The sequence below is a fragment of the Zosterops lateralis genome, assembly GCF_965231275.1.
Source record: "Zosterops lateralis genome assembly, chromosome: 1".
Classification (NCBI taxonomy): Eukaryota; Metazoa; Chordata; class Aves; order Passeriformes; family Zosteropidae; genus Zosterops; species Zosterops lateralis.
In genome coordinates, this window is record NC_139762.1 from 100,189,680 (window position 1) to 100,214,930 (window position 25,251).

The 25,251-nt window shown below is 36.3% G+C and overlaps 1 protein-coding gene across 4 annotated transcripts in view; it reads right to left on the bottom strand.

The window, feature by feature from the left end:
- GNAL (G protein subunit alpha L) overlaps positions 1–25,251 on the bottom strand; it is a gene marked incomplete at its 5' end in the record, with an annotated part of 176,406 nt that overhangs the window by 84,906 nt on the left and 66,249 nt on the right. For 2 of the 4 annotated variants that reach the window (XM_083870819.1, XM_083870820.1), the window contains 3 exons: positions 23,769–23,888; positions 24,075–24,129; positions 24,969–25,041. In XM_083870819.1, the coding sequence (XP_083726945.1) occupies positions 23,769–23,888; positions 24,075–24,129; positions 24,969–25,041 (248 nt within the window). Of the gene's footprint in view, positions 1–23,306; positions 23,444–23,768; positions 23,889–24,074; positions 24,130–24,968; positions 25,042–25,167; positions 25,217–25,251 lie in introns of those variants that run through there. The other 2 variants (XM_083870821.1, XM_083870822.1) reach the window with 2 other exon arrangements.

Sequence of the window (25,251 nt, forward strand, 5' to 3'; positions counted from 1 at the left end):
AGATCCACGTTTCTTAGGAAGTGAAATAAAAATAGCCAGAGGCTGCAGCAACTAAACCAAGTCCTGGAAAGACAGCAGTGGACTTCTAAAATAAAAATAAGGCATACTGCTTGGAAAGCATTTCAATGGGAGAATAATATAAAGCCACAAAGTTGAATTTCTTTTGCGGTACTGCAATCACAGGACTGCCTGAGCCTGCATGATACTATGTATTTCACAATGTCTGTACCCCTGCAATCTTATGCAGAGATTAATAAAGTATGGCAGGATATACCTACAGACTATTTAGGCAGCTTTACAATTCAACCAACTCTGCTGACAGGGAAGGGGAAAATTACTTTATTATTTACTCACTGGACTGAGAAAAGTACTGTACGACATGGAATGTCATTAAGAGGTTACTAGGGACACACACACAAAAAATAACTGCCTGCTTGCTTGTATTCTTTTTCTAAAGGACTTCTAAATCCACACATTAAAGTCTGTTTATACTAATATACTTTGTATACATTACAGTAAAATCATATTAAGGAAGATGACAATCTTCCAATGTATTTATTTTCAACTCTGCTAAACTAAGACCAGTGAAATAGATTTTTGTGCATGTGTAAATCCATCTCCATGTTTTGTGAAACAATTCTGCACTGCAAAAAATGCTACAAATCATTATTCACTTACTGTTGATACAGTATAAGGCTCAAACATATAAACCCCATATTTTCCTTTTTCCATCTCTTAGTTCAGTTGAAATTCCACTGTCCACCTTGAAAAAGTAAATCACCCCAAATATTAATGGAGGTCTGGTTAAGTTAGTTACAGTATTGAATAAACACTCTCAACTGTTATCACCAGATTTTCTCACATTTTCAATCAATATTTTCACTTTTCTAGCTATGCTGAATGTCTTCAAAACAAGAATTTTAAGACTGTGATATGAAAAGTGAATCGATACCTGCAACTTTTAATGAAGAGCTATCATGTTTGAAGAAAGCATACCTTCAAACTACTTAGCTATGAACTGAATAATCTCATCTCAAAATTCATTAAATGCTCAGTAATCTGAAAAGCACTACACTGCTCGTGTCTTATCTGCAGTAAGAAAAAGCAGAGCTCTGTTGTAATTCACTGAAACACAGCGATATCATATTACACTCGTATTTGTAAAATGCCTATTTACTTTCACTTACAAAACAGCAATCTTAAACTACAAAATTAAAAAAAAAAGAAATTATTAATGTAGTATTTCAGGCATCAAAACTAGTTTTTAAACATGGCTAAATGTACTAAAAATATCAAACAATCAGTACCATGCAGGACAGACATTTTAAAGCATTCTGTCATCAGGAATCCTCTGTAAATTTCCCTTCAGCAACGGCAACTTTCCTCTACTTTGAACAGCATGGCATGAAAATGATGACTCTCTATTCTGTACCACCCACAACCACTTTGGCCAGCCGAAGGCAAGGATGAATCCACACTACATGAAACAGACCTATGACAGTGTATCTTTTCTTTGATGAAAACAGAGCTTGGGTATGTTGCAAGTCCTTGCTCCTGATGCCACTAGCAGTTTTGTCACTGGAAGATGTTGTCACAGCCTTCCAACTAAAAGACACGGCTGAACTGCATCTCAGCAGTTTATGATTTTACAAATAAAAACTTGAAGCGTTTCTGTTTAGCCATTAAGCTCTGCCTAATTTAGATCAGCTATTGAAGGTTATTTTTGTTTTAACACACCTTTAGATCATGTCAATTTTCACAACAGCTAACCTCTTTCCCTGTTACATTCATTTGATGAATCATGAGAAAAAGATACACATAATGTCCATAGCTAGCAGCACACACTTCAACTGAACTATTTTTATGTGGATGTACACATCCAGAACTATCTTATTGTGGACTTAATGACGTGACATTAAAGGGGACACCAATTAAAATGTACAAATCCATAAATTTGTAAAATTTGTTAAAAATCTGTCATTTTTCTATTTTAAAAGTTGTTATTTTCTGTAATGATTGTATTTTAAAGGTGGCTTAGAAGTGATGAGACCTTAAAAACGAGACAATCACTACAAATCTGACTGGCACTGGTGATGATAGATATCAACCCCAAATCCTACGCTGTTCTCCAGCAAATCATACTCTTTATGTTGATGATACTGACACTGTAAGACAGGATCTTTTGATGAAGTACGGGACACAGAACATCTTCTTCCACAGCATGCTCAGAGAAATTAACTTCCTTATCTAAAATATACTTAAAAACTATTTTTATAGTGAAAAACTATTCCACCTCAAATTGGCTGTGCACAATTTGAATGTGCACACACTTGCGAAAATGAGTCTTGCACTTTGTGCATGACTACAAGGACAGAAATCAAGATGTGTTATGATTGACTGAAGCAGGCTGGCAGAAAAGTCCATATAAAAAATCCAGGAGGACTGAAATGAAAGCTTCAGTAGTTGATACAAACATTTTACAACTTGTTGAAAGAGCAAGAAGATACATTAACAAAGATGACACAAGATCCACTTTTATATAGAACATTACTCAGAAGATTCTGTACATCTAGCAAAGACAGACTCATGCAGCAAAACACTGGGGCAATGTTGCACTCAACATTCTGCACCTGGGTCCATCATTCCACCCATCTGTTCATAAGAATTCATTTATTTTAACTTATGAGCAGAAAACCTTCCATTCTCTTTGAGAATGAAAAATATTATGCAGCACTCCACAGTTCTTAAAAAATATACTGTCTTGAAGGAGAAAGGTTATTGGCAGCCATAAGCATAAAACGTGACCCCATAAGCATAAAACGTACATGTCATACCTAAATTTCAGTTGTAGCTTAATTTACCAATCTGTTTCAGCCCTACTGCCAAAGTATGCTGTCTCCTCAGCTTTGTTTCCTAAGGCATGGTGACTTACACTGTCAGATCACCTGTCTGACAAGCAATCATGGCTTTCACCTAACTATGCAATCCATTGGCCACTTCCAAACAAATGCCACAAAAAGGCAGAGGACTCAAAGAAGGTATCCAAGTCTAACAAGACTGCCCTTGGCTGGAGAAAGGGGTTGGTTCAATACCTCTTCACTGGAGGGAAGTTTTCAGTATGATCCTAACAAGTTACCTGTTTGCGCTGAATTAGCTGCTGATGGACACACATAGTCTGACCAGCCAGCCAGCACCTATTCACCAAAAATGCCCTGACATGCGCTGCCTCTTGTCCCCTTGGAAGGGGACTAGGACTGCTCTGAGGAGAATCAAGCAATAGACCTGAAGGAGAAATGGGCTATTTATTGTCACTACAGAAGTAGGTTGGGTGTCTACAACATCCACAGACAACCAGAATTCATTAGCTCCATTACTCAGAGAACAAATTACACTCTACAGGACCAAAAAATCCCCACTTAAAGCTCCTGGTGAAGACCAAAAGCAGATTATGCCAAGCACATACCCCATTCTGCTTTAGCTAGGAAGAAAGGTAGGATAAGGAATTGAGGAAATGAGATTTAAGTTACTTGCTGGAATTGTACTGAGATCTGAGCTGGCTGCCAGAATATGCCTATTTTTCACATTAGGGACTATTTACTAACTCAAACTGTAGTTCAAATGCCAGTACTATGTACCAAGCGTGGCAGTATAAAACTATGTTAGCTCACTTGTATAATATCCCCACATAACTATATCGAGTCACCCTTTGGCATTATATATTATATAATACATACTACATAAATCTTGCAGAACATTTTCCCCAAACCTAAGAAACTTTTATGATGACCATCATCATCATCATAATTCCACAGAACAAATTTAAGATACAAACCACAGGTTTTTTAACAGCTTCACCAGCCTCAGAGCACAATAACTCTTTGGGCTGGCTATTTAACAGAAACTTCTGTAATCAAGGAGAAAAACAATATATCCGTCCAAGATAAAGTCAAAATTAGATTTAAATTGCTTTTCAAAACTCAAGTACCCACCAGAGATATAGTAGCCTTATTGCTATACTGCAAAATGTTTGAAAACTGCTTTTCCAGCAGCAAACATTTATTAACTGGATGGAATGTTCCCATCCCACGGAAAAAAGTCTTTGTATTAGAGTGTCTTTAGAAGTCCCAAACAAAACATTAGTTTTGTGTTCACTGTCTAAAGTCAACTGAAGTCAATATGGATAATCAGAAATAGTCAGAAATTAAAATAACTTGAGTCCTAATGAACACGGCTTGCTACTGGTCACTGGAACTTTCAAGACACGTAGTGAGTGAAGACAAAAAGGGTCCAAATAGGCCAATGACAGGAAAATAAAAGAGATGTCATCTACACATCAGAATAGCTAATCATTTTGAAGTCTACAATTGTGTTTACAGGAAAATTAAAGCTGGAAGTTATTCAGTTCCATATTACATCTATGGGTATCAGTTTACAGTCAATTTTTAAGCTTTTCTTTTTGTCAAGGTGTAAAACAGCATTTCTAAAATTCATCTAATAAAAAGGTGCAATTTCTTGACTAGATAAAAGCATGAATGTCTCTGTAAATGTGGGTGCTATTTTTGTCTAGTATCACAGACTACTGTTTGTTTGCTATCTGCTTTTTTTTTATTATTTTTTAAATACATTTTGATGCTTTTTGACACAGAACAAGCTTCTAGCTCCTAAATGACCTACAGTGCAATTTACTGTAGCAGGCACTGTACGAAGTTCTTTGGTATCCCCAGGAACAATTACCAACTGATGTGAACTTCCTTCCCTAAAGAGCTTGTTTTGAATAACAAACTACTCCAGGGGGAAATACATTATCTTGTCTAATCAAATGTTCAAGTGAGGCTTATTTCATTCCTGGGTTTTACTATGCATTGTGGAAATATGTGTGACACTGACCTTTAATTAATCTCAACCTTAAAGGAAGACAGTAAAAGCTTAGCAGCTCAGATTGTGCATATGATTTTAAAGCTACATTTAAATGTTTTAAAGAATTAATCAAAATCTCTTATTGTTTTAGTGACTATGTTCTCTAAGATGTTTGCTTTTATGTAATCTGTATAAAAGGTTTTCGTAAGTATCAGTAGTTATTTGCTCTTACTTTGTTCAATCAAGTTTAAAATACAGATGTTACTGATACATGGTTTATATTACCAACATGCTTCCTTTTACCCAAGTGTATTTATCCAGTGCTTTTTGATTAGCTGGAAGTGTTTCCCACTGAGAAACACGTACTTTAGACAGAAGGCAATTCAACAGGCCAGTATCACATACATGTAGGGCAAAAGTTCATTTTTCACGTCAGAGAGCTCGTGTCAGGTAAAAATGTAACTCGGCCTCTTGTGATGTCTGCCCAGGTGGCACGAAGCAGGAACTGCCCAGCCATTCCTGAGAGGCCTTCTGCTGAGGAGACATCTTTGGGGGAGTTCACTGCCCAGGTCCCACCAGGGAAGGAAAGGACAAGTCAAGGATAGCAAGGAAAGAAGAGGAAATCAGGGGATGTATTGGGGTGCCTTCTTCAGCATCCTCTTTCCTTCGCCTCAGCCATCCCAGAGCAGATGTTCCTAGACAGCAGAAGAGAGAATCTAGCATGCTCATGGAGAGTTGGGGAAGCAGAGCAGGAAAGCCTCTCAGATGCTGTGAAAAGCACTAACAAAGAAAGGAATATTCTGATTAATTACTCAAGTATGCAGCATTGATTATGGGTATCCATAAAAAAAGGAAGAAACCTATATAATTCCTGTTGTTAAACAACAATTAATGCTGAAAGTTTTTGGCACTTTTTCCAGACTACTGTCAGAAAGACAATCTAATAACACTATAAATAAAATAAGCAGTGTAATAAACAACATCTCAAAAGCTGGTGCAATACTCAGGTTTATACATTTGCTGTAATGGTAAATACTGTTTTTACAGTAAACACTTTACTAATGCATACAAGGTATAAGCTCTTGGAAAATCAGAATAAATCTACTAAACCCCAAATATTATTGCTTTTTTTCCCCAACTGATGAAAACCAATTGTATTACATTCCTTGAACATTCTCTGCATGTAAAGTGAAAAGTCACACATTTCAGGTATTTTTAAAAATGGCACTAATGATTCAGTTCCAAGCTTTATTCTGTTTGTTTTTGATTTATTTTTACATCCATTCAGGTAAATGAGAAAACAAGCTAGTTATTTCTCTTCCTTACTGCTAATTTTCAGTTCTAGTCAGCTGCAGAGGTTAATTTTAAGTTGGCTAGCTTTCAATTACATTTTCTATCTACTACTTTGTAAACTTTCTTGGAAACTTATTCTGATCTTAAAAAAATAACAACATAAAAAAACCTGCTTAAATAAAGACTTTAATTTTGAGTAAAATGTCATTTTCTTATTTTGAAGAATAAAGTAGCAATATTGGCTTCTATTGATGTAACATTGTACTAGTTTTGAACATGTAGTATGTTTATATTTTAGATACTTTATGTTTAGACACAGATGGAGAGCAATTTTCTTCTAGTCTAAAGCAGCTTTTTTTTTTTTTTTAAACAAACCTGGTGACAAACATTCTCATGCCAATATTTTACTTCACAAAATAAAAAAAGTGAACTTCCTTTCCAAGTGTCTCTTAAATGCTCAGGAAACATCACTGGTACATTTTCCTTGTGATAAGAGAGGATTCAGATTTTGGAGAACTATTGGAGATTGGATTGGAGATTTTTGGAAACATGGAAACTAAGGAAAAGGATGGCAGTAATACAACTTAAAACAAATTACAAATACTGCTAGATCCAGAGAAGCCTTCAACTTGCCTCCACATAGTACTTGTTATTAAGTATTCAGCTTATAATAACTAATATATTAAGTATTTAGCTAAGATGGCATCTGTATTTTTGCAAAGATTGATATATTCTCCTTCCATTTTTTTCTGTTTACATAAATCCAGATTGAAATTTAAAGGAGGTTTTATTTTTCCCTTTTTTTCCTCCATGAGAGAAGAGATGAAATAATTTAATGCTTGAGTTAATACAGGCGCAGATACTAGGGTTGTATTTAACATTTTTAGCAGGAGTTGAAAAGTTCAACTGAAAAACTTCACTGGACTTTATGAAGACAAAACATTAGATCGTATCATGTTTGCTCTCCATTTATCTCCTAAACAACATAATTTAGCTTAGCTAAAATCTGAATTGACCCTCAGGCTTTTAAAGTATATACATTGTGAAACTTCAGGAGCTTCACTGCTCCTGTGGAGAGCCCTTTCCCTTCTGGATAGCCACAGGCTCCCTCATGTTATCAGATAACACTTTTTACAAGGACAAGCTGGTAGAAATGAGTTGAGGATTTTCTTGTAGTAGAAATCCCTCCCAGGTTACAGAAAGAAAACCAGAAAGAAAATCATCACAGATTCTGGCAAGAAAGGCAATGTGCTATGCTTTTCCAGTTGCTATGGGGCAACTGGAAAAATGAAATAAGGGTTAATAGGGGGATCTCACTGGCATACAAGCCAAAATTTTCACCTGATCAACAGCTATGATTCATTTGTTCTTTTAGTTAACCTATTTAAAAATGAATCAGCATAGTGCTGATATGGGATATATTGGAAATGACTCTTGGAAATTTCTCTTCTGGCAATGACTTCTTAAATCTTTTTTCAGGAAGGCTTTGCACAGTCACACTAGAGCTCTTTCTAGCCTACTATCCTTTTTCCAACAGTGGATGCCCAAAAAGAAATGGGCAAGGTCAGGACAAGCATACATAAGAACAGTCTTCCAAGACTTCTCAAGAACTCGAGGCAAACAAGCTTTCTACATACCCAGCAGCCCACAGCTGATTTCTGTTTTGTGGACTCTGAACAACATCCCATTTCCTCCATGTGAACTTCATAAAATAGCTTTGATTCTACATGCTATCACTGACATGGCATGCACTGGAACAATGCTCCATTCTTACCTTACAACCACAGGAACACTTACACTGGCTGATCCAATACCATGGGAAAATGTAAACAGAATTTAAATGTGTGTATATATATATATATAGGTACTCACCCCTGCCATGTCTTTTGTGGTCAAATCATGGGATTTCTGCATACCTATCTAGTGTAGTTTCAGTAAAAATAATAGAGTAGTAGAGTGGAAGTGCCTTGCAGTTACACAACAAACCAAGAGAAAAGAGTTCTTGTGACATAAGGCTCAAACAGCCATGTAAGTCTTTCGTACACTCAAGTTCATGTGAGTCGATTGCTTTTGAAAGGCATCAGACTAAGCCTTAAAGCTCCAGTCCACAAAAAGTTAAGTGTAGAAATAACTGCAGTGAATCTGGCTGTGTTTACTTATCCAAAAGGGCAAGGGTGAGCAAGACAGACCTGTTCTTACACCATTTAACCTCTGCAAGGAATGCCAGTCTTCACATCAGAAGAAGCAAAACCAATACACAGAGCTGGATTTCTTCTGACACACAGATTCCCAGTGGCTTTTGGTCTGACTCTAATCTCTGCCCATAGATACAGAGCTGGAGGAAGTAAGCCTGCCTGTTTAGATAGCCATCACCTTCCCATTACATCCTACTGCTTGTTCCCATCTCCGCTTTCTTCTTCTCCATTTTGTGCCACCCGCCCTCACTTAAAACCACGGAAATGATCCACACTAAAAATAACCTCTCCCTCCACCTCATTTGGTCAGGCCAAACAAACAGCTTTACTAGGACACAGCTGAGGGCACAAGCATAAAAATGGGAAAGTGGAGTGGATAGTGATGGGGGAGGGTTGGAGGAAGGAGGACAATGACTTAGCCTGGCAGCATTGTTGGAACAAATGCACGTGAAACTAAACAGTAGGCACTCCTTAGCTGCCCAGAGCAGCAACATGATTCAAAGACTGGTGACTTGCTTAAAATACAAAACCTGAGGAGAAAAATAATTGATGTAGAGACATGAAAAGGGCATCACATGAGCCTAAGCATCTCAAAAAAGAAAATAAATTCCAAAGTCAATTGGCCAGTGATATACCCTTCAGTTTTGACACATCAAGTCCCAACAAGAACCCAACCTTTCCACACTGGAAAAACCTGCCCAGAGAGAGTATGCACTGACACAACATCACCTACAGCAAATGAAGAGTGTTCAGAGCAAACTTGCTAGGAGCAAATTGCTGGAATTCCCCCCAAGTCAAGCCGACTGTTAGAGTCACAATTTTCTCCCTACTACATCCTCACATTCCATAGAGCAACCCTCCATAAAGTGCTGAATTTTTTTATTTTAAATTTCCTTCATGGTGTCTGGACACATGCAAAACAATATGTTTTTTACAAAAAAACCCACCCCAAACAAACACAACTAATTATGCTATTTGCAAAGATGATTTGTTTTGGAAAGGAAAAAGTAAAAAAAAAGAAAACTGATATACTGCATTTCCCTCAGCATTTCAACTCCTAAAGTTTAAGTATGTTGACATCTATCATGTAAGCATGCATCAGGAATGGTGTTAGCATGTGGCTGTATTTATAATAATAAGTAAATAATAAGCCCACCACTCCTAACAATTACAGAACCAAAAAAAGAGATACGCTTTTCAATGTGACAATCCTTTGAGTCAACAACATTGCAAGATGCACGTCAGCATTTTTTCCTTCAAATTCATTCCATTAGGAAAGAATCCTATTCCCAGCAGGAACTACTCCTAGTGGGAATATGCAATGGTAATCGTCTCTTTTTTCTACAGATTTTGCTATCACAAGCAGGAGAACTAATGAAACCTGATATACTGCAATCTGCGTCTGTAGTTCTTTAAACCTCTCACTAGCAAAGTCAACAGCTTTGTCTTAACTCTGCTCTCAAACCCTTCTTCTGAAGACAAATGCAAAACACACACCTCCAAAAAGCCTGCAGACTACCAAGGATGGCACTTGCTACAGGACTCCTGAGTTTACTTCCTCATGGTGATAGTTGGGAGCTGTCACCAATATTTCAAAGCTACTCACCTGCCACCCTCCACCTGGAGAACCCTCTCACTGATGCCACAGACTTGAAACAAACTTGTTCTATCCTCCAAATTCTATTTTCATTTCCACATACTCCAGGGGCTACAGCTAACAGCCTCTGAACTGAATTTTCACCCCACTGTTAGCCACCAGCTGTCCTAGTTCTTGAATAGATTAGAACCTTGTACAGAGGTAGGAAAAGTTTCATACGTAAATGCACATACACATTTGTGCCAGTGCACACACACATGAAGACAAAAGCCCCTGCTTGCTGGTTTCAATTGAAAATATCTGAAGGCATGTTCTTTGCTCGTTTGAGCCTTTAGAGATAGTACTCCTGACTGCATTACTTCCCTCAGCCATTTTTTTCTGCTTTTAGGGAGGAAAATGTTAGGCCCTGTCCAATTAGGAAATGTGCATAACTCTCCAGTAGAAGAACTGAATCATGTGCATCTTGCCAGGAATTAGTTTTAAAACAATCAACATGTGGAAGCATGAGAGAGTTTTGTGCATGCTGTGCTATAGCCTGCTATGCTGTCTGAAACAACACACTAGAAGAACATGCACTAGTTAAGAGAAATTATCACTGTCTGTTTATACAACATGGCCATGACAAAATTAGTTAGATAACTAATGGAAGTCCTAGATTAATTGAAGACATGATTACAGAAGATTTAGTTTTGGAAAAGAAGTCCCCGTGGATTTCAATCAACATGCCCATAGAAGCTCTGTGAACAGAAAGTGGCAAATGACCAACTGACATGACCTTGTGTCTTCCAAAGTTTCCCAGATTTTCAGTTTTTAACTTCTTCAGCATGAGGTGATTCATGTCTCTGAAAATGCAGATGTAAGTGCCTGAAACTGGGCAGTTGTATCTCAGTGTATTTATGAGAATTTACGAGATTCTGTTTGTTAAATTCACTGTTGAAGAATATCCTGAACATGTGAACTGCCATACACCACGGAAGAGAGAAGTTTTCTCCTCTCCTCAACTTCATTTCCTCCCTCTGAAAAGACAGGCACAAGAATATGTAATTACAGCTTTTTAAATACTAAAAATTGTATTTGGCTCCCTTTCCCCTTCAAACTGGAGTGATCTCTTTCCAAGAGTAAACATATCCAGTTTACTTTGTCTCCTCTTACTCTTCACGCTCTCCTCTGGACTCCATTCTTTTTAAGCTCAGTTCCCAAAATTAGACACAATACCCCAGCTGAGGACTCACCATTGCCAAAGAGAATGGCATAATTACCTCATGCTTTTTTGTACAACAGCCTTGTTAATGCATCCCAGAATGAGTTAACTTATTGTTTGTGGTCCATTACTACAACAAAGAATTTTTCCTGCACTACAAGCAGTTTCTTTGCATCCTGTATCCTCTTCCATTCCCTTCCCTAGAGACTTTGTTTATTCCTGAGAGGCTACCAGAAGGGTAGACTGGTTGACCTGCTGGAGACAACTATGTTTGACAGATTTAATGTACAGATTTAGTATTATCAAGATCCTATAGCAACTTGTTCTTAATTCCTTGTACTGCTAAAAAAACTCGAAAAGTGAAACAGAATTGAACTATTTCCTTTGAAATGTGCTAGTCACAACTAATAGAGAAAATATTATGAAGAGAGGTACAGGTTTAAAAATTAAAGTGAATAAAAAAAGTATTATAGCAGTAAAAAGAGGCCTTCTCTAGAAGCCACTCCTTACTATTTTTGCTTCTTTAATCACAATCTACAACACTTTTTCCCACAAACCACAAGTGCTGAATCATGTAAGACCTAAATTGACATAAAAATAACAAAATTCTGCTACTTGCAGCATTTCCCCAAGGGAGATCAAAAAGTTCAGACCATTTTCTCTTAGTGACACACAGCATTAGGAACTGCTAAGGAAAAAAATGGGCATTTTGTATTTTTAAACATTTTATTTCTCTTAATGAGAAGGGTTCCAAACAATGGTGTTCTTTTCTGCTAAATCAGGCAAACCGTAATGAACGATTAAGGAACTATGAGCAGATTTGAAAGCACAAATGTCCTTTGTGGTACTGTAAACATTGCCTCTCCAAAATCAGGCTGAAGAGCAATTTATTTTCCATTTTAAGAACAAAAATAAAGTGTGTTCTCCGTCTGTACGGAAGAAAATATTAGTCATGGTAGATAATTTTAAAAATGCGTCTTCATAAGTCATACATGGCAGTATAGCAAATGAGAAGACATGTCATTACACATGAAAGAATAAAAAAATTGAATGCAATGGATTTTTTTGAACAGACTAGTCAACAGGTGTAACAGATCTGAAAATACCTGAGATAAGGATAATTATCATTAACAGTACCCTTTGGGCTCTCCTAATGTGTTGGTACAGAGGCCTTCATGCATATTCCTCTCACCTGCAATTGTGTTCAAGCTCTCGTGGAATTATAAAATAATCTACTGTAATTATACAAAGATATTAATAACTCAGTGGCAAAAACTCCCCAAACCCGACCAACAGCAAAACAGCAACAAAAACCCCCACTCCACAATAAAAAAGACTAGATAATGAAAAAGAAAACAACACCTTGAACACTACTTGTAGTTTGGGTTTCTCATTGCCAGGAGGGTCTAGCAAAACTAGAAGGGCAACAAGAATGAGCAAAGACATGGAACAAGCCCTGTGAGAGAAGTTAAGGAGATTCTTTAAGTGGAAAGACAAATATTTGAGGGTATATAATATGCAATGAGAGGGGCTATGTAGGAAGGATGAAGTATTTCTAATAGAGAAACTGGGGAAGACTTGCAGGCAGCAGGCTTGGAGGGGAAAAAAACCAACAAAACAAAACAAACAAAAACCTCCAAATCAATCAAGTGGCACTTCCTCATACAACACATACTTAAACTGCAGAACTCACTGCCATAACTGAAAGCTCACACAGGTTGGGGGGTGGGGGGGGGTGCAATAAAAAGTCCCAAAATTCTTAAATCCAGAAATATCACTCCCAGTCAAAAAAAAAACCTCAGCCATAAACCTGTAGAGACTAGGACAACCAATGTGGGAAACATTACTATGTGCATGTCCCCTTCTTAAACTCTTTTTTCCTGTATCACTATCAGTCATGGTCAGAGATGAGATCTGGTGCACGATCTGAGCTGGTACAGAGTTCTTATGGTTTTATTGAGCTGTGCAAATCAATTTAAGGTAAATTATCTAGGACACTGTGCATAAAACCTTTCCTTCTGCACAGAAAGTTATGCTGCTGCAGCCTACTGTTCAGCAAGCCTTTTAAAGATATTATTATTAAAAAAACCCACAATATGAAAATGAATCACGGTGATTGAAAAGACCTACTGTTCACAGCTTAATAGCATCCAGAGAACTGTCACTTATCTGAAAAAGATTTTGCTTATTTCAAGTTCTGTGCCAATCTCTAACCTACACAACTTTACCCACCCCCAAGAAAATCCATAAAAGTGCTCAACGACCTCCCAAATATAAAATTAACGGAGGAAAATGATTTGCTTGTTTTGTTTTACAATTGAAAGTATTAGTGATTTTTATATTAATATCACTGCATAACCGGAAGCTCAGCTGCATGAATGCTGTGCTGGCAGTACTAGCTGTGCATTCAGGTCCATATATATCCAACTGTTTAAGCCTTTGCAACATTAGACCCTCGGGAATATAGCTGCTTAGGATGACTTCTGTATTTATGGAATATAATAGTCCTTGCCAGCCTTTCATTCATCAGTGAGAAGAATCAAAACCTGCTCTGTAGAACTGAAGGCCAAGGATGAAATTTAATACTTAATTTCTTTAAAATCCAGTATAAATCCTCTGTGGTTTGAATGGCTGGCTCTCGGAAATGTCAACAGCCATCTTCCTCTACTGACACGATTTTTAGTCCCTAAAATTATTTTTTAATTATGATTTCTCACTCACACTTTCCCTGACTAATTATTCTTCTGGTCCATGATATACCCACACTCTGCTGTTGGTTAGCATGTTAAGTGTGCTGCTGTTAAAATCTAGGGAGAAATTCAGCAGATAACAACAATGATTAGAAATGCTAATTCTAGTGGTGGTAAAAGAAAAGCTCTACTGTTCAGCTAAAAGTATACTACCCTAAATAAATGAGTCTTCTCTTCCCAAAAGGAACAGGCAGCACTGACAGAGATCATAATTTAGCAGCCTGAGATGGAAAGAGATGCTAAAGTTAGAGGACACCTGCCTGCCAGAAATAATATTCTCACTCACACTTTAAAAGCTTCAAATCCTACCATGAAGCCTCACTCTGCTGTGATACCTGCTGAAAATCTAATAATTAATTACATGGTTTCTGTAGCACCTGGTGACACCTGACCTCTTCCTCTAGTGATCGTATACTTGGCATTTTCTTTTTTATTCACATTTCTCGTCTTTTTTTTTTTTTTTTTTTTTTTTTTTTTTTTTTTTTTTTTTTTTTTTTTTTGCCTGGAGTTGGTAACTCCTCATGGCACACAGCCTGCACCAAAGGCACTCTGAGCTGACTGACAACCAGGTCCTGCTGCTGTTTAGCTGTAGTCCTGTGGTCAGCTGTAGGTTTGCAGGCAAGGGGCAGTTTGTTCTCTGCACAGAGGGCAGCAAGGACACACTTTCCCCTATTTTAGTTAACTGTTCTTTGCCTTTTCTTGTTTTCCTACCTGACAGTTCTTAAATTTGGTATTATTTAGCTCCTACGAAAGAAAGTATGTGGGTGTATGTTAAGGAAAGAATGATCTGCACAGCTCTGTCACTTAACATCCTCTGGAAGTGAGGGTGGACGTGATCAAAAAGCATTCACCAAATTAACAGAGATAAGAGGGCTTGCATATCTTTAGCCTATTTCATCTTGCTAAACAATTTCAGTTCAAAACAGTGGGATAATTATTTGCATTAAAGTATGTTTAAGTCCTACTGACAGCACCAAGAAAACTAAAATGTAATGAATTGGCAGAAGTGTCAGAAAATGTTTACTTTTAAAAGATTTAAAAGGCAAAGTTCATCTCTAATGTCGATGTAACAGAAAAAATTCCAATATTCTTCTTGCCTACGGATAAATATCCTTTCAAAACATCCAGCATAGGTTTTTTAAAACAAATACTAGTAGATTAATTACAAGAGTACACTTTAAACCAACCAAAGTTAATCTACTGATTTAAAGCAAGAAACCCTAATCTGCACGCTTCATGTGATAGCTGGCATGCTTACAACCAGAGGTAGCTCGGTTCCAAGAAATTATTACAAGTTTCCAAAGTAAAAGGCAATATGAACTTGAAACTGTATTGTACAAATTACATTTTCCTCCTGACTCCTCTTAAAGAGAAGGCCTTGAAACTTGAATTGAATCTCTTTAACTACAGAAAAACAAATTATGTGACAAGGGTGACAGAACAAAACCATAAACATTTTATGGAAACTTTTAGCAGTTAACTGCAAATGTGCATTGTTCTCGCCTTTTATCTGCTTTTTAGCAGTCCTATTTATATTTCTTATAAAGAGCTTCTTAGATCCTCTGAGGAAAAAAGTTGTTTATAATACTTCTTGGTTTTTAACCTATCTATTTCAGAGCATGCAAGGTATACATAGAGTCTTCTGTTCACACTGTTTAGGTTGTTCTCTGTTCCTCAGCTCAGGTTGCTACCTTCTGCAAACAAAATATCCTATCTGTGTATGCAGTCTTTGTTGACATTATAAAAGGTAATCCACTGTTGACAGTAAGTACAAGCCATGGATGAAGCTGTGGAGGTGATGAAAAAAACAAGCAAAGGTCTAAGCTGGCAATGTTAACACTGCTGCAGAAAGAGAAGCTGTGATATCATCAGGAGCTGAAGAAAGGGGGATGTGGCTCTTCACTGCTGCGCAGATGAACACTCACTTCTTTGGAACTCTAAATAATGACACAAATATTATTTGAGTAGGTGATAGTCTCTGTTCCATACGTTTCCACTGGCTTCCACTGTGTGGAGAAGATCCATACATGTGATGATTTATCCATGATCTGTACACTTTTATTACGGTCACTGAGGTAAAAAACAAAGATTCTCCCTGACTAGTAAACATACTACTTTTCCAGAGCACTCAAAAATGGCAAAAGCAACAAATCAACCTGCAATCCTTGGCTTAAGAGATTAAAAGAATTAATTGATAATAAAGACAATTCTGAAACATACTCTGCTTTTCCTTGGTTGTGATGGAGAATCTGTTTTATAAATAATGGCAATTCATTAAAAATTTCAACATTCTTCTTCTGAAAACTGCCACTTGTGAAAGTCTGAAATGTCATCATCCTTCAACTAAATGGACAATGTCTTCATTAAGAATGGTTACTTTTTGCACTTATTTACATTTACTTCCATTATAATTCAGTTCAGTTTACACTTAAGGCGAAAAACAAGTGAATTTATTGCCATCATGTCATGTTCATGTCAAATCTTAATATACAAACTACTTGGCAATTAAATCTTTCTACAGAGATTTCAGTGCACCTCAATGGTAGCGGTAAAAATGACAAGAATTTGTTGCCTGAAGAAATGGGAAAGAATGACTGGGAATCAGGATCAGTTGGTGATTCTGGCCAGGCTACTACACCTCTGTCAAGCATCACCACAGGGATCAGTGCTACTCCATTGGCTGTTTTTCCAAACCTTGTCTCCTAGGATGGTACAGGACTGCTGCCGCCTCTGCATGGCAGGATTGCTTTCAGAAGATACCCTGGCAGCAGACACACTCATGAAGGAACTCAGTACAGTGGACCCCAAAAGCAACCACACCTTAAAATAAATCTGTGTCCTTCACAGATCTGTGGGCAGGACAATGACAATGATAGTGCAGGCTTTAACCTATTGATTCTGCCGTTCTTAAATTCAAAATTCAGGTGTACACTGAAAAGTACTTGATGAGCAAAAATATTCTAATGTTCAGAAATGATCCTCTAATACATTTTTGGTTCTGTGAGGAGAATCAGTCACTCATACTTAAAATGTTATTAGTCTTCAAGTTATTAGTCTTACTGTTGCCATCAAATCTAATATCCAAATTTAGATGAAAAAAAAATTATCCTAGTAAAATGCAATATAAGTATATGAACTTTCATTTCAAATTGTAGCAAAAAATGGCAGAATGTGACATTTATTACTAATAATTGGCAGTAGTTGACTGGATGCTAGACTGACTGTAAAAAACCTCTAATTAATTTGTATTAATAGGTACAAAACTTGGAAGTAATACCAGAAAATGTCAAAAGGTCTGGAGACTACTGAAATAACTTAAGTTTTACTTAGCAGCAGCAGCAATAATAATAATAATAATAATAATAATAATAATAATAAAAAATTATATTTTCTAGTTTCACAATGGAAGTCTCTGTGTTGTGTGATGATAATAAATAAGTCAGGCTGGATAAAGTGTGAATATCACCTCACTATATGGGAAATCAGACTCACAATATAAGACAGCAAACACTTAATTTGGTTTTACTATAATGATGTAATACTTAATGTAACATTGAACTTTATTCACAGGCACCATTGTTCGTAAGACTTTCTCAACTGCCTTTTCAGAATGGAATTAATTATTTTACACTGTAAGCTACAAAAAAAAAATACCCTAAAAAATGCGAAGTACTTGTGGAAAAGCAGAGCCTCTTCCAGATATTTCAAACAAACAAAACCAGAATGTATTATCTCTCTCTTCAGGTTTTTTTTTCTGAATACAACTCCTATTTATTAACTTTGGATCATTTGTGATCATGTACAAGATTTGCTATGGCTCCCAATCCCAGTATTTTTACTGCTAATTGTTGGGGACCTAACTCGATTCCTGAGCTCCTTTCCTGGGATACAAATTTAACTCTTTACTTCTCATTGGTATAAACTGTTGCGGGTCAGTGAGTTTGAAACAAAGGATGGAAGAAATATGTTACACTTCTATTAGAGAATAACATTCTACTATAGCAAAAACCTTACTTTATTTTATGCTTGCATATCAGTTTTTTTTTTTTTTTTTGTCTAAAGCAAGCATCATCCCAAACACAAACTGTATTTGAAGCAAGAAATCCTGAGCTCCACAGAAGGGCTGTACTTCATACACAAACCTCTCAAATTTTAAGCTCCAGTTGTTCTAAAGTCAGAGTATTTATTAAGGAGATAAAATAAAGGAATTAAAGAAAACCATGATACTGTAGTTCTGTAGTTTTACAATTACAGTATATATTATAAATTTGAGAAGTTTAGATGTTCTGAGATTCATTGCTTTTTTTACCCCTCCCAAATTGTCCTATACTTGTCTGTAGTATGGTCCCAGTTCCAGTCTCGTATTTTCAAAACTACACAGTTAAAATAATAACTGATTATTTCTGAAAGCACTACAGGATTGACTGATCCATAAAAGCAAACTTACTGCTTACAGACAACAACATAACAAGTAACACTGAAGTATTTTTTTTTATCTCATGGATGAAATGCTTGTAACTTTAACACTGATCAGAACATTAAGGTGTCAGTTTGCTGATTTAATGAAAAGTAGACAACTTAAGCCACACCTGCATGTAAACAGTTATTTCATATGGAAGAAAGGCTATTCCTGGGCTTTAACAGAATCTGTTCTTCACATGAAAAGAGCTCAAATTCAGTATCTGCTGTTAATGCATAGTGTACAGCATGAAGACAACTGCTACCACAACAAAGACATTTCATGGGTTACCTGATTGCTTCTTCTCCCTAATATCCACTACTTTCCAGCATCAATTCTGACAATTTTAACCTCTGTATGAAGACTAGGAGCTGCCAACAGCTGTAACGGCATACGTGTTTTCCAGCTGTCTTTCTCTGACAGCCTTCTTCATTACTTCTTCAGGTATTTTTAATTCAGGGCAGTAATAATGTTGCCAGACCAACACAACTTTATTGTTGTCTGGCCTTTCAGATACTTTCTGTGTTTGTTTAAATACAAAAATGTGTATTTATGTAAATATGAAAATCTAACAATGTGCATCTTAGATCACAGAACACCACAGATGACTTCATTTTTTAAAGTCTAATTGATTTTAAAAAGTTAATGTTGACCATAGTGATGTTAAGTACTGCAATCACAGGCAGTTATAAAAACTTGTGTTCATTCTACCCAAAATGGTAAACAAAGCCCTAAAGGAAAAATGTGGATAGAAAGCAAAATCAAGTGAAGCTATTTGAGTGGCAGTATTCTCTGCATTCTCTCTTTTATTTTATGTTATTTTCGGGTAAGCCATTGTATATTTTCACACTTGTAAAAAAGATGGGAAAATTGTGAGTTAATTGAAAATCAGAAAATGTAAGGTGATGCTATTTTGTAACTCCTTTGGGCTACATCAAAGGGAAGCTTAAACAATTTGTGGTCAAATAAAGTCACAGCATTAACTGTACAACCCAAGCAAGTTTAACCATATATGAACCATACTTATCAAGTTTTTTTTTTAATCCAGGATAAAAACTTTCTACAGCCCAAAACTACACTTCACTTAAGCAAGATTTTCAGTTGCTTCAACCATTGAGATGCACACTGTGAAAAGCAGCCACGTCCAGGCATCAACACAAGATTGAATTTGAATACCAGGTATCATAAAAATTTGAAATGCTTAACAAAAGTCTAAGTAACTTCATATTCTGAACAGAAGTATTTATCTTTCCTTAAATTACGATTTCCACATCCTAATTTTTAAGAAGAAAACCTGAAGGAAAATTAAAGCCATCAGATAGAGCTCAAACTGCAATATCTGAAAAGCAAACCACAGACCTGATTAATCTAAAGTACTTTCCTTGTCAATGCCCACATTAACATTTCATTCTTAACAGCTAAATTAAAGAGCTTGCCTGACTAATAAAATAGCTGTAAAAATTATATTTAAAGCTCACATACTAAAATCAGCACAAGAGGCTGCATCCACACAATTCACTACTTAAGAAGTTTCCAAAAATTACTTTGCCTCCCTAAAACATTCTTTGCAAAGGAAAATAAATCTTTTGAAAACTCTCTCCACTCCCTAAAACCTGTGAAATATTTACATGTCCTCTACTAAGCAGATGTTTGCTGGTAACTGGTTTGTATGGCCAAACACTTTGCCACATGCAGCCAGGGTAGGTGACCATTACCTGCTATAAACCCACACAAAACTGATCAGATGAGCTTCATTCAAGACACACTTTATGCAAAGCGACTTCATTTGGCTACATTTTTGGGGAAGACAAAGGGTAAAAGAATTATACACTGAGCAGCTTTGTAGGTCCCAGAAATTTCAAAAACTTTAGTAAAGACAACTGAATTTGAGTAAACACACACTTAGGTAATACACCACAGCTACCAGCATAACATGGCCTTAATATGTTCACCCTGATTCACCAAGGACAAAATAAATCCCCATCAATAAAGGATTAAAACTGAAGCAGGTCAATTCCTGTTAACTTTAGCACATATCAATCAACCCTTCATCAAAAAAAAAAAAAAAAAAAAATCCTTTTTGATAGGTCATGCATGCTACAATTCCAGTGTTAAAGCATGTCTGCTGATTCCACCTTTGGGCAAAGATAATGCCTAATCTGGTCAGACAAAAATCTATCTTGATTCCTGTCACAACTTCAAGGAACCAAATGCAGTGGACACGTTACTTATTTCTATTTATCAATTTTGTAAAAATTCTAGCTCTAATTCAGCCAAGAAATACTTTGTAAAAAGTATACAGTCTTTCATAAAAGTAATGAAAGACTATGTAAAAATTATAAAAGAAATCTAGAAAGCTTTCATTTTTTTTAATAGCAACTAAAAGAATCATCAAGGTAGCATAACCAAACCATATAAATAATGATTTTTTAAAGTAAGTAAAACCCTTGTGAAGGGCACTCCATAGACTCTTAAAGTAATGTTAAAACACTGTAAAGAGAAAACCACTTGTTTTAAAATTTGTATCACTACTAAATGCTTACATTTTATAGAGAGGTATGTAATTTAAAAACCAGACAAACAAAGACCCAAAATATCTTTGCCGACATATGAAGTCCCCATCTTTACTCAAGTTCTTGGAATTTCAGTCATAAATTGCAATTAAGAGTATGATTTCACCCACAGGAAATCAGTATTTTCACATCCACCTATTTTCAGGATAATTTTCACAATTACATGTCTGTTAGTTAATCTGTATGTAGTTTAAGGATGCCTGTCCAAGCATACCCAATATGTCACAAATATACTTAAATTAGCACCCCAAGAGTGTTGGTCAGATCGTGCCATCAGAGAACTTTCTCCATTTCATCAGGGATCTCTCTTTAAAGACTCATGATAAAATGCAGTCATTTTCCAACATTTGGCATGCAACATATCCGAAATCCATCTTCAACTAACACACATTGATTTTTATGACAAAGATTACATGGCTAATGCCAACTAAAAAATGACACATCTGTAATTCAAATTGCAGCACTAAGGGTCTTCAACAACTCATTACCATTCATCCCATTACAAACCCTAAATCTGCCTCTTCCCTCATTCAAAGAAGGGTAACCTTTGTCACTTCACAGAATGTGCCAAAATGTGTTCCAGTGCTGCCTACATCAGCATTTTTTCCTTTATAACTATTTTGAAGTAAGGATGATTAGACCTAAAGTCTTGAATGTCTACTGCTAAATACTTGGTTTGGGCTCAGAAGGCTTTACTCCATACATCAGCTATTAATTACAGAATCAGTAATGCTTAGCAGAGGATGCCTGACTGATTACTATCCAAGTATTTATTTTTATATCTGTCCTTATCCAAAAATACTAAATGGGTCAAAATTTATTTCAGCTGGAAGCCTAATTTTACTTTATCATTGGCTTAAACTGGAGTAAAATCAAGCCCTGAAGCACAATAGCATTTTTTTTTCAATCTGTCTTGCTCACAAGTCCTCTTGGAGATAAATAACATTCTAAACCAAGAAAAATTTAACCCCCCCAAAAAAATCTTGGTATGCTTTATATTTTAAAAATATTAAACCTAATAATTGAGCTGAGAAGAAAAGAAAAGGGAAAATATGAAAGTGACATAGAAATATATTTACTTGTAAACTAGCATCAGATTTATATTCTCCTTTTAAACTTGTAACAACCTTTCCAATATTTTTTAAAAACTAGCAGTAATTGACTAGTAATTGACACTATTTAAAATACATGATGGTATTTTCAGAAAACCTATTTAATTAAAAACCACTTGTTATTATTTTTATTTTAAACCGAAATGGACTTTGAATTGAGATTTCAAATTAATTATTAATTGTTTTGAAGTCCACTGGGTCCTATTCTTTTCCCCTCCAAGAAGGTTAAATTTTCCTCTATATAAAATACCAACCCATGAGTCAAATTTGACTAGATACAGTCATCTTCTATGAAAAAGGAGAAAATTTGAAAGTAATTAAAAAAAAAAATAAAATCTCCAGCCCTAGGAGAAGTCCAGTTTAGCCTTCTTTTATCCCAGAAACTCAAAAGAACATACGTACCATAGAGAACTGCAAAGTATATTTATCACCATTTTTTTACCTCAAACATCTAAGGATCAAAATTCAAGAAAAAAAAAATCCACATAAAATGAGCAACAAATGCCTCAGAACTGTAGTACCTGCATAAGACAAATACTTCATGTCAAGCTCACATTCTATTTCTAAAAAGAGTTTCTCATTTTCACTAACTTACATCTACCAATTGAGCAATTATGCAATATGTGGGTGTACCTTGCAGTCATTTTTTTTTAACATCTGCATTCTGTGTTAAATTCTAACTGTACAAGATGTCTGATAATTTTTCTTTATCTTCAACCTTCAAAGTGGTAGGTTTACCAGAGGCAAAACCACATATCAGAGAATATGAGTCATATAATAAAGAAACTACTCTTCCCCTTCTCCCCCTTGCCCCCTGAAGCAATAATAACCTAAAGACACTCTATTGTAAATGGCTTCTTTGGCAGTATTGATGGCATGTACAACTTGCAATCATTTAGCCAACAAATGAAGATATTTTTAAGTCCTTACTGTATTCATAACAAATTGCTTCCAGTACCATTTTAAGGCAAATTAAAACTGTGCTACTGTGCAAAAATAAAATTCAGAATGTCTATGCACTTGCTTTCATGTCATGCATAAAATATGAAACATTCTATGCATGTGCCTATAAATAATAACACAAAAAGATAAAAATAACATAAGATGCCTATGCAAGTTAATCTGAAAAGTATCTCTCATTTGTATACAAAAGATCAGCCTCCACGGAGAAGTCCCACATTGATTCCATATCAAATTAAGGCAACATTTACATACAAGCAAACCACTGCTCATGCCAACTACAGTACATGAGGAAGCAAAGCATCTTACTCGACCACTGCTTACGCAGGTTTCCACTCTGAAGTGCAGCAAGTATGGGAAACAACACTGAGGCCACTCTAGCCTTTAACTTCCTTTTATATCCTTTTCTGCAGGTAGACAGTAACTCCTCAGACTAACATCCTGCATCTAAATCCACATAGGAAATCAGCTTTCAACAAAGTCTTATTTGATGTGTCAATACGTAAGATTGCATCAGAAAATTTGAAGAGAACTAAATGCAGACACAGCATTTAGAAACAGCAGCAAACAAATCAGTAACAACAAAACCTTGCACCAATAAAACAGGTGCAACCACCACAGTCTTGTTAGAAAGTTAACAGCGGTGATGCTGGCACAGGATCTTTCCATGACCATCTTCTAAAAAGTAAAAAACCCCAATGTTTCAGTAAATCAAAGTGAAGGAACACGTTCCCCCTTGAATCAGAATAAATCAGTGGTTTCTGTTCTTACCTGTGTATAGTCGAAGTCAGAAAGAGGAGCTATACTCTTGATGTAGTCCATTCGAAATTGGTTTTCTGGGTTGGCCAATGGAACTGGGGGTATTAAAGTGCTCATAGCTGAAACTATAGTCTAGAATTGGATAAAACAAAAAAAACAAACACATTAATCTGGATAAATCTAGGATACGGGATCAATAGAAGATAATCCAATCTGATCAGCAAAATGGGATTTCTCTCATCAGAATCTTGGAGAGCATAATCCTTATAATTTCCAGTACAAACAAGCATTTAAGAACAGTATAAAGTGTGTTCTTACCACAATCGCATCTTTAACGTTTTTCCGAATATCCAGTATTTTCTGTTTCTTTTCTCTGCATTAAAACAGAAATATTAACACTTTGATTTTTTCTTCCAAAGCAGTTCAGTCACTTGCATTTATTTTTTTTTCACTGATTGCTTGTTTATCTGCTCTTCAAACATTAAAACATACTAATAGATTAAAAAAAAGGCAAAAATGCATTTCCCCCTCATCCATTTTCTTGCCCAGTATGAAGAGCAATGCACATTCATCCCTAATACATTTTTTTAAATCAGACAATCACAGCCACATCTGCAAAGCCTCCCCTGATGGAACTGGAAGTCATTCTTTCAATTTCTACAGCATGCTGTAAACATGCTCTAAATCAACAACACGTAGGTGAAGGCCAACAGATATCTAAACTGAATGCTATGGATTAATAACGATTTCTGGCAAAGAGTCCTTTAGAGAGAAAATGATGTAGCCTCAGAAAACAGGATGATTTCTAACAAACAGGCAAAATTAGTTTCAGTTTTACGCTAACCCCAGCACCGGAAAAACAGCACACAGTGTCATCCTGATTATGGTTTGACACGTATTTTTATATCACAGATAGATGCGATATTTGGTTATTTGCTTCTATGTAAAAAGTAGTCGCCATGTTGTTGCTACACAGGGGCCTGTCAAGCGCTGCAGTAGCAACAGTGTAAAATACAGTAAAGGGCCAGAAGGAGAAAATGCAAACATACAATAGCAGCAATTTCCTTATTCTCACTCCCCTCCCTCCCTCAAAACACAGTGTCAAGCCACCAAAACACAGGGGATGAGAGCTGAAATTTCCTAGCGTGCTGTGTGTTAACCTGTTTCCAACATTTAAGGAAAAATAAGTCACAAAGTGTCAATAATTCTTACTCTGAATTAAATCCATTGACATGTAGGATTCGCATTTGTTTCACAATAGTGCTTTTTCCTGACTCACCAGCCCCTAAAAGAGAAAGAAGGAAAGGGAGAACATTGTGATACACGGTTCAGGCTGGGCGGGGGGTCGGAGCGATTGGGGTTTTTTTTGCTTGTTTGTTTGTTTGTTTTTGGACGCGACAGCATCTCCCACCTCGGCAGCCTTTCTGTATGAGTGCATCCATGTGGCTCGGGCGCTGAGCCGGGTCTGTGGCCGCCCCGCTCGCCGCTCAATGGA